Raw genomic sequence first — 11,141 nt, forward strand, 5'->3', positions numbered from 1 at the left:
TATTTGTGTGGGCAAATCTCACCAGAATGTTAGGACTTAAATAAAGAAGACAGAATCCTGCTAACGGAGGGAGAACAAAAATCGTTCCTATCCTCGGAATAAGGGGGAACGAAATTTTTTAAGAAAAACAAGTGTATTTTATGTTTCCTTTATTCTCCAATTTATATTAAGTCACATATTAGGCCTAGTCAGGGATCTAAGGAAGAATTTGGATATGGCCTCCCCCAATTAGCTTTTTACTAATTAAATTGAACCCACAATTTAATATAAACTTATATTGGAATATTACAGTCAGCCACTAAAGAAATAATATTGCACTGCCCATCCAAATCCGAAATTACAAGTATTTCGGGTTTCCATTTGTGTGCAATTTATTTCCCGTGCTTAAGATAGAAACATCCATTAATTAATCAATGTCTGCTATGGACTTAATTAATTAACATATTATATACTCCAAGAGTCAGGGGCGGACGCAGAAAAGGTTGGCCATAGGGGCTGGACTCCACTATATAATTTATCATAGTCAAATATATTATATATATAATATATGTATATATACAATGCAAAAACCACAATTACAACAATCGTAAAAATGCATATATATTTATTACGAACTAGTCCAATATATATCTAATAAAAAGAACAAAAAAAACCGTGTTATGGCTGTGTTTTTACTACTAAAGCGGCGACAACTGAATTCTACATGTTCTCATCGATTGAAAACGTTGCAGGATTTGTTCATTTTCAATTGTTAAAAACATGTCCTTTTAAATATACATAATTAAACTGTCATTCTTCTACTCTTCTTCCATCGATTTCGCAAGTCAGTCTAGACAATCTCATATTTTTGATAAAAAGTAGCTATTAGAATATGTGCATTTGACAAGAATTTCAAAGTTCAAGCCATAGAATTAAAAAAATAAAAACTTTAAAATAACTATTGTTTATAACTTTTTTTACAAACTTGCAACTATTCTATGAAAATCTTAAAAAACAATAGATAGAATACAAAATTAACACTTTAATAAATTCCTTTACTTCACAATTTGTGTAGAATTTGAATTTTAAATTCGCTAAAATCTCAAAGACTCAAACCCTTTTTTCACCGTTTCTGTGTGCCACTGTTATAAACCCTTCAACCTCTCTCTTTTTATTTTTCTAAATTGCAATATACAAGTACTTATATTTTACAGAAGACAAATTTTTTAATTAATTATTTAAATAAAACGTGTTCCCACTTATAAAAGTGTTAGCACTTTTACAAGTTTCAAGTCTCTTTTATCTAAGCTAAAAACGCGTCAAAACAATTAATAGAGGTCATTTTGACCTTTTTAGTTTTATTTTTAAATTACTCATCTTCTTCCTCACTCAGTCACTCCCCATTGCGCCATGGTTATACTTTTTCTCTGCAATTTTTTTATTTTCCCTTCTTCCTTCTTTAATTTCAGCCCTTACAGCTATTCATTCCAAGATAATTTCTTCTATAATACCATTATTTGGTAAGGGCTTAACATGATTTAATGTAGAAATTTTAAAAAAAAATTGGGCAAGAGTTTAAGCCCTATCATTCGCCCAAGTGTGTCCGCCCCTGCCAAGAGTGGACTTAGCAAGAAACGCTTATTTATTATTCATAGAGTAATCAAACTCCAACTAGCTAGATTCCGAATAATAAAACCTTGTTTCGAGCTCCTCTTGTGGATGTTATCAAACGAGATTCACCTCGTGCATGATTCAATATAATAGCAATCCTAGCACCGCTAGATATTAATCGCCACTACCCAAGATACCAGGATCGTTGGGTTACGAAAAACCCGCACCTCTTGGTAAGTCAAAGTAGTAGATAATCAATATCGTATGCTCAATGCTAACGTACATTGATTAAGAAATTAATTATCAAGACCTCGTCCTCGCTCGACCCCCGCCGGCCTTTTCAAATGCGTGAGTGCAGGGTCGCGTAACCAACTGATCAGGGAAAGATCCCAAAACCTAGTCGTGTCGCTGGCACGAGGACCTAAAAATACTTGTTATCAACAATATACGTCTGGTATAGTGGAGTAAGGGTCGAATCCCACAGAGACGCATGATTGTGAAATGTTATTGAGGTGGTAGTCTGGAAGGGGTTGGTTAGCTACCACGCTTGGGGTTGAGATCTATCTAGACACAAAACTTAAAAGGGACCTATACTATCCTGACTGGTAAGACTGGTTCATGTTGGAAATAAGTTGAGTACGTGAAAAACGGGTTTTGTAAGACTGGAGTGCATGTGAAAAGTGAAAGTTTACTAAAAATGGACAAACAACGACTGCCACGAATATTCCAACGAACTGACTGATGAACTTCCAGATCCGCAGAAAAGCTAGCGAAAAGCAAAGGACAAAAGGTAAAGTAGCTGAAAAGTGTAAAGTGGTCCACAAATCAGATCTGGGGTTATTTTCTCCAACAAGTATGCAACAATTGCAGATGAAAGAAAACTCCATGAATAACATCTCGAATCAACACTTTCCACAGATTAAGGTCAAAAATTAAGAACTAAATTGCGAAGATTAAAACCAGAAATCCTAGATTATGCAGACTAACTAACATGCAAGGTATCGAAAAATATGTGATTACAATATTCATGCGTTTCACTTCGAAATAAACGATCAAACACTTGGAAAATTACTCAATAAAACCATATCTATCTCATCCAAAAGAATCCATGCTCAAACAATTAGAAAGTTACGCTAAATTACTAGATCTAGCTAATCTAGGCAAGAAGTAAACAATTGCAACCAAAAGTTAAACGAAAAGTAAATTCCAACTTCATAAAGATCAGATCCAAAACGAAGTACGTAAAAATCCAAGGAACAACGACAATAACAAAAGATCCCAAATAAAACAAGTAAAAACTAGAGTTAAACTATGAAAGCGAGTAAAGATTGTTTTGCCCCTCGGGCGATAAAACAGTGTTTCTGCGACTATAACTGCTGACTGGAACGGTGGTGAACTCCCTCTGGCGGAATACCGGAGTCTTCAAGTGATCATGACTGATAGCGAGGAACGAGAAGTGGCGGAGCTAGCCTCCGTGGTAGAAACTTGGGATTTCCGAGAGTGAAGTGAGCGCTCTATTGTGTATGTGTGTAGGTCTAGGTATCGGTCTCTCTCTCCCTTCATGTGATCTTCTATTTATAGGGTGGCTTGCCCTTATTCTTAGGGTTGCCCTATGATGTGGAATTGTCGCTTTTGCCCTTTTTGAATAGTAAGTCTTTTCTAGCAATCCTCACTTCTCCATCTCGAGCCTTGTGGCATGCATCCAGTATTACACCCATCTGGCGTCCTTTTCACTTGAATCTTCCGGTTTCTCTCTTACTGAATTGTACCCCTTTTCCTACACACTTATGAAACTTTCTTGTAGACAATGCATGTTAACTCATCATACTGACCAGTAACCAAGGTCTAGAATGCCACTTATCACTACTTCTCGTAGTTTCTCCTTTGATAAGAAGTACTACCCTCTGTAGGAGAAGTAGGTTGCTCAATCCTTAGCGCGTAATCCAGATCCATGCAACCCAAAGCAATCAAAATATAATCTTTGCAATTCTTAAAATTTAACCCATTCAACACTGACATATTGTTCGTGTTGGAAGAAACTGCAGAAGCAGACATCATAATTGAACAGAGAACAAAACCAAATTAGTTGTCATGCTCACATCATAAAATTCAAATTAAATGGTAACATCTCGAGGTACCGGCACAACATCCATATCTCGTCTGTGGACAGTAATACAAACTTGGAATTGGTAACCTTTTGTAGTAATCAAACACCGACAATAAGATCATGTCAAGTAATGTCCTCCTCTGGGCATCACAATTACCCACACAAAAATTGGATAATCATCACGTATTTATCACCACAAGTAAGTGTGTATCCCGTGCTAAATATTAATCTTCCTGTGGGCCGACTAATATCCGCATTAAAACACACACACACTTACTGTCCTAACATCCGTAGTAAAGAAGTCTAGACAAGAGAGGTTACTGTTGCAACGTCTTATTTCGACTAATCTATTTTGAACATTAGTAAAACATATCAAGGTACCGAGCACAACATTCACATTAAGTCTTTTAACAGTAATGTAAATTTGTAAGTGGCAACCTCCTTACAGTGATCAAACACTGACGGTAAGATCATGTTAAGTAGTGTTCACCTGTGGGCATCACATTACTCACACGAAAACTGAATAATTGTCACGTATCTATAACCGAAGGGAAGTGTGTATCTCGTGCCAAATATTAATCTTCCTGTGGGCTGACTAATATTCGCATTAAAATACACACACATCAATGACGGAACATGAGATGCACCAAAAAATTTGAATTTATAATTTTAAAACCGAATACAAACGCTTGCAAGCAAGTCGTTGTTAACTTTCCGGAATACAGTCGCTAGCCAACGAGTCACTGGGTTTGCGTACCTAGCGAACTCAGCAAGCCGCTGAATCCTGACGGCCAGTCCAATAACTCCCCAGCAAATCGCAAATTGATGACTCCTAATGAAATTCTATATAATATTTCCAAATCCGAATTTCACTAAAATCGACAAAATCCAAATTTTGATGTTCCCAATATCATAACCAATGAACATAACAACCAAAAAACATCATCAAAATAACTAAACAAACCCACAAAATACATATACTAAGTTTATGGATTCACGTAACAACCATGGACATGAAATCCTAATCACCGAATAAGGATATACAATTTGCAAATTCTCAACATAATCCAAATTAACAAAACATATAACCGTATGCATGAAAACTCAATTCTCAATTTGTTGACCAAATAAATGAAAAGCCTGACATTGAATTCATTACTCAATTTCTTAAATCAAAACTGCCGCAGACAAAAGGGCATAAACAGTTTTTCACGAAGTGAACATACAATTAACGAGCTATGATAATTGAATCATCAATTCAGAATCTATTTGGAATCAGTATGCATACAACGTGAAGTTGCAGTGGCCAATTATCAACTAATTCAAAGTAAATCCTACCAACAGCATGCCACAAACCCATACTACCAATATATTACTATACGTATAAAAACTTAATGGGCAATACAAGTCCAAGTCTTCGGTCAGAATTTAAGGGCATTAATTACAAAAATAAATTGCGACGCCGCTGTGAACTTTAATAGGAAACAAAAAATTCAATTCCAGGTTTTGATTTACTGGAATTAATTCAATTCAGAACAGAACATTCAAACATATCCATAAAATACGAAAACTAAATTTTATGGATTGAATAGAGTGGCTTTGATACCACTCGTTGGAATAATTGAATAATTGAATGAACAATTACATAAAGCTCTCTATGATAATTAACCAAGAACAATGGAGAAGGTGCACAAACGTACCTTGATCCATATTGAATTGAATGACGGAATTTCGAATGTTCTTCTGACGACTGGGGACCATAACTCTAATCTTATATTTATATAAATATAAGACCCTTTATTTTCTATTCGGTCTCTCATTAAATAAAAAATCTCATATGGTATCTACACTTATTTCAATAACAAAAATACATTTTGGCCCAAACATTAATCTTTATTAGATTATTTTAATTGGGCAACTAAAAGATAGTCATACATGTTAAATTAGTCATGTGGAAGCCCTAATTTCTAACAACAACGACAATCGTGGAGTGAGAGGAAACAATGGAGGCAGCAACCCTTTACCCTCAGTCGTCCAGCCGAGCAAATGAGGTGAAGTGTGATGGAGAAACAAATGTCCTGCGCCGTTTATGACGGCAACATAGAACAGTACAATTAGGCCTGTCAAATTGGGTACCCGTGGATACCGATCCGAAATTTTCAGGTACCCGATCCCGAAATTCCTAAAATCCAATACCCGATACTTGACCCGAATTTGATTTTGAGTACCCGGATACCCGACTCGGGTATCCAGTCCCGATTGTAATTTTGATTTTTTTTTTAAATTAAGTACAAAGTTTTACAATTTATTTAATATTATTTAGTTCGAATTTAATACAAAGTTGAAGTAGTATTCAAGAGAAAATAACTATAAACTTTTAGACATACAAAATTCTTGTAGTAGTTCGAATTTAAGAGAAAAATAACTACAAACTTTGAGAAATACAAAATTCATAAGTTATATGTAACACGGAGTAACATATTTCATCCATCCACAATAAAAAAATAAATTACATTAAGAAATTAAATTACATATTAACATCTTTCATCCATCCACATATAATTATGAAATTAAATTACATTTTTCATCTTTCATCCATCCACAATAAGAAATTAAATTAAATTATATTATATTATATTACATCTCTCATCCATCCACAATAAGAACATATTAACATCTTTCATCCATCCACATGTAATTAAGAAATTAAATTAAATTTAATTATAATAAAATTTAATTTAAAAAAAAAATCAGATTATTCGGGTATACCCGATTGGGTATCGGGCAGTGTTTTAAAAACCGGACCGTCGCGTCCGGCCGCAAACCGGTCACCTTACTAGTCCGATTCATCATATAAAACCAGCAGAGGGTTGGGTCGTTTTGAACCGGTTGAGCCAGCCGGTTGGACCGGGAACCGATTGAACCGGTTACAATTTTTTTTAGTTTTATAAATGATTAAAAATCAATTTTTTTAAAAAATAATACTAAACTTTCATTTCATATTAACCCATACTTGTATTGGGCCTATGAATTTTTAAAAACTATTCTTAAAAAATCATTTGTGTCTCTCTTTATAGAAGTATTCCACAAGATTCTTCTTTCATTTTTCAATGTGGGATGAAAAACTTCTTTTATACCACCTTTTACAATTTTTTGTCTTTACTTTTCAATGTGGGATGTAGTTTATTTTGTTAATATGCACTCCATATTATATCAATTATCTACTATGTGTGTATAATTGAAAGCTATATACATATATTATATCATAACTAAAAATTAATAAATCTTAATTAACTTTCAATTAAAATTATAGTTACTAATGCTTAGATTGAAAATAAAACAACAATTATATGTAATGGAAGAAGCGTTCATAACATAAAAATTGATACATAACAAATATATGAATATTTATATTTTACTAGTAATATTTGTTAAGAATTGGTATATAGCTTTATCATATATCTATATATTCTTTGAAATTAAATTATATATTGTATTAATGCTTGTTTATTTACATCTTTTGAATGTCAATTGTATTATACCAAATATGTATTTAATTATATACTCATATATATGGAGTATATATATATATATGCTACAGTAATCCGGCTCAACCAATGGTTGGACCAGTCCGACTAGTTGAACCGTAAACCGATAGCCTCACCGGTTCGCTTACTGGTCTGGTTTTTAAAACATTGGCATCGGGTAACCCGATACCCGGTCATCCAAAATTCTCACTACCCGATCCCGATTCGATACCCAAAAAATCAGATTTCGGGTATCCAATTACCCGACTTTTTCAGGTTTGGATATCGGGTATCCAATACCCAATATCCATTTTGACAGGCCTAACTACAATGATAGAAAAGTGTACATTATATTTACAACTTAGTACAGTGATATTTGAGTAACAATGTACCAAAATTAAGTGTCAGGTAAACAAACATACCAATCTAGATTCTCACTAAAGATAAGCAATGGCCAAGAGGATATGGATAGTTTTTATGCCTAAATTTTTTCCACTCGAGTTGCATCAAAGTCCTAAAAACATGGACAACATTTTTCTTCTTTCGATTCTTTCATGGTAAGAAACAAATAGTAGTACTAGTTTATCTTTTCCATAAATTTAAAATATACTATCTTTAACGGGTTGAAAGGAAATTTGCATCAAGGAATACATCAACCACCAATGCAAATTGCACTCAAAGAATGGACTATTTGCAAGACTATATGAAGAGTCGATCGCGTCTTTTAATTAAGTAGACTTTATTAATTTTGTAATTTTTATATTTTGAATTGAGTCGAGTTAATCTAAAAAGTTCTGCTAGAGTTTTCTTTGACAGTTCTTTTCTTTCCCGGGTGTTTGGTAGGTCGAACCGGACAAGGTTTTCTATCTATGCTTTCTCTTCAATTCGAGTTAAAGAAACATCGGAATTTAGGTGTATCATATATTATCTTGATTGCAATAAAAACCGTCCAAATGAGAATAGGGAACATGTATAGAAATTCAATAGCAGAAAATAACTAAAAAAATCAAAAATCAAACCGTAGTACAAACTATGAGCCATCTGAAGAACTAGCCACCCATGGTAGACAAGTATTCAACAGATGAAACTTCAATCTCTTCTTTCCAGAGCGTTTTCTCCTAATTCTTATTTTCTCTCTAGGTTTCGCATAGTTAAAAGTCCCCTAGAAAACGTTTGAAAATGTGTAAATCTAAGTTCTTCCTGTCCTTGGGCAATTTTTTCCCATTTTTCCTCCTCGAACTTCACACTGTCTCATTTAGTTCCTTCTCTTCGAGCTTTAGTTTTTTTACCCTGAAATCTCGTTAAAACGAGGCTTTACTTCACAACGAAACTGTATAAACCCAATACCAAATCAGAATACAATTTGATTCAATATAATAGGAGTACTACAAACATAAATGCAATTGTCTAGAAACTTGTAGTTTGGCGGTGATTTGTTATCCTTGATTTTTTAAAACGGGGATTACCTTGTCTTGAATAATTGATATACTTTTGTCACCACATTTAGAACTAGCTATAGTAAGGTAGGTAGAAGTAAGAGTAAGACAACAATTGCACAAATAAATAAAAACTCAAAAGCAAGATTGCAATTTTCAAGAAACTGCATAGCAAATAGAAATATTTTGGAGATAGATAAAGAGAATTTGAGAGGTTTAGAATGGATATTCTTATCCACACAAGAGTAGTGTGAGTAAAAATAAAATTGAGGGGGTACTACTATGTAAAAATAGTGGAAAAATATTATTTTTGAAATCATTAAAAAATTGAACTTGAAATTGAAATTTCCACTAGTTTTATAAAAAGAACACAACAATTTCGGTAGCTTTTCAGTCCTACGTATTGCATTGTGTCCCCAACCATACTAATCCATGACCAATAGGAGAGTAATTATTTTTATTTTTTTTTAACAAAAGGAAGACTCAAATTATTCAAAGAGCGGTGAGCAAGTACAACAGTTAGAACAAAGATAAAGCTCCTCAAAAGCAAAGAACTACCACAAAATACACGATCCAATTAATCAATCATTGATGTAATGACCAAATATATAACAAGATAATTTCAAATCTAGTTATCATGATCCTCTGATGAGTTGGAAAGTAATTCAACCAATAACGATAAACATTATCTTCTTTTATTCTACAAAGGAAAGCAAGAAAATGGGTACAAACCATGACCTAATTCAAACACAATCTCATGGAGTATTTTATTTCATGAATAGAATGGGAGAAAATGTGTCATTCAATCCCGTGCATCTTTCTCATCATGCCCACGAACTCAATAACCTTTTGAGAATCTGGCATTGATTTTGAGACAGTTTCCCTTTTGTAGCACTTTTTAAGCCATGCACCAATCTTAGGAGTCTCTTCCTCAACCTTGAAACCTCCGTACTTCTCGTAGATTGGGAACCAACACGACAACGACACGAATATGATATCCAAAAACCCGAATTGATCGCCACCGTAGTACTCCCTGTCGCCCAAGGCACCCTCCAGCTTCTTCAAAACGTCGATGAATTCATCCTTGGCCGCCTCCACCTCGGCCCCTTTCCCCATCCAAATGTTCCTACCAACATCATGTACCTGAATGCAAGCAAAGAAATTCAAAAGAATTGCAAATGAAAATCACATTAAAAGATAAAATGAGAATTGAGAACTGAAAACATATCAGTTCACTGAATCATTAATATCAGTTGACATCACAAAACATATTAGTTGCTAACTTTCATTATTAAAAACTCCACTGATTCATGAATAAGCAAACTAATCTGTTTTGTGATACCGATGCCAATTAATATTAGTGAATCAACGAACAAATATGTTTTCAGTACTAATATTAATGGTGGTCTTATAAATTAGATTTACAAACCTTCTTGTCAATGAAGTCGGTCCAGAAACGAGCCCTGGATCGGTCGTAAGAGGAAGCAGGCAACAGCTGAGGGCTGGGCCAGGTCTCGTCGATGTAATAGACAATGTTGGAGGATTCGAGAACAGGTTTGTCATCGTGAAGAAGGACGGGAACCTTTTCATAAATAGGGTTGGATTGGAGGAGCAGATCACTCTTCCCACCAAACAAGTCTTCCTCTTGAGTCTCGTAGCTCACCCCTTTCTCGGCAAGCGCCACACGCACCCTCGCCGCGAATGGGCTCCCCCAGAAATCCAACACCTTCACCGGCATCGCTATCTACTTATATTCTTCCACTTCCACACATACCAATACCTATGCATGCCTCCTTTTATAGCATCACTCCCTACTTTCTTCATCTTTAACAATGCTAACGACCTTTTGCTTTCTACGCTTTTTCTATGTTAGCTCCGCCTGCCTGTTCACCAAACAGCTGTCATTTACTTAAACAACAAAGCTTATTTGGATTCAAGGTTTGTCATTTTCCTCACAATAATATTACCTGGCTGTTCATATTGCATCTTATTTATTTCCAGTTACACAAATAATTTATGCTCTTTCTTGCTCAAAATATATGAATTCTTTTAAATGTGAATATCAAGAGATGGATATTAAAATATATAGAGATCTAAGTTTATCTAAACAGAAACAAATACTACGTTGCAAGACTTAAAATTTTGTTATTATTTCCCAGGATGGTATAAAACATTTGAAATGCAGTAAGTTCTTTTTTAATCTAATAAAAATTAAATTTTATTTTAACAGTTAACAATATAAAAAAATAATGCAATAAATATAAAAAAGCAAGAACAATAGTTATTTTAAGGTATTCAACTTACTGTGATATAGCTTTTTATATAATTGTTCATATTAAAAATATATACTCTCTTTCTTTCTCTTACAAATAGCGACTTTGGGACCATACATATTTTAATATAACATTGGTGAAATGTGAGATAGAAAGATAAAAGTAGTTGACGTAATGTTAGTTAATGGAGTAGTAGAATTCACATCAT

The 11,141-nt window shown here is 34.0% G+C and overlaps 1 protein-coding gene across 1 annotated transcript; it reads right to left on the minus strand.

The window, feature by feature from the left end:
• Nucleotides 1-9,458: 9,458 nt before the first annotated feature.
• On the minus strand, nucleotides 9,459-10,398 carry LOC121760598 (probable glutathione S-transferase parC). The gene is made up of 2 exons (XM_042156240.1): nucleotides 10,090-10,398; nucleotides 9,459-9,803 (listed from the first exon to the last, which is right to left on the minus strand). Exons 1-2 carry the CDS (start codon nucleotides 10,396-10,398, stop codon nucleotides 9,459-9,461), a joined length of 654 nt encoding a protein of 217 aa, XP_042012174.1.
• Nucleotides 10,399-11,141: the final 743 nt, after the last annotated feature.

The sequence above is a fragment of the Salvia splendens genome, chromosome 13 (assembly GCF_004379255.2).
Source record: "Salvia splendens isolate huo1 chromosome 13, SspV2, whole genome shotgun sequence".
Taxonomy (NCBI): domain Eukaryota; kingdom Viridiplantae; phylum Streptophyta; class Magnoliopsida; order Lamiales; family Lamiaceae; genus Salvia; species Salvia splendens.

Bases quoted from the DNA above. Each gene is read 5' to 3' on its own strand.
- LOC121760598 (XM_042156240.1), bottom strand. From the start codon at position 10,398: ATGCCGGTGAAGGTGTTGGATTTCTGGGGGAGCCCATTCGCGGCGAGG. The intron at 9,804-10,089 runs GTTTGTAAATCT...GCTTGCATTCAG, and splicing joins CCGACTTCATTGACAAGAAG to GTACATGATGTTGGTAGGAA.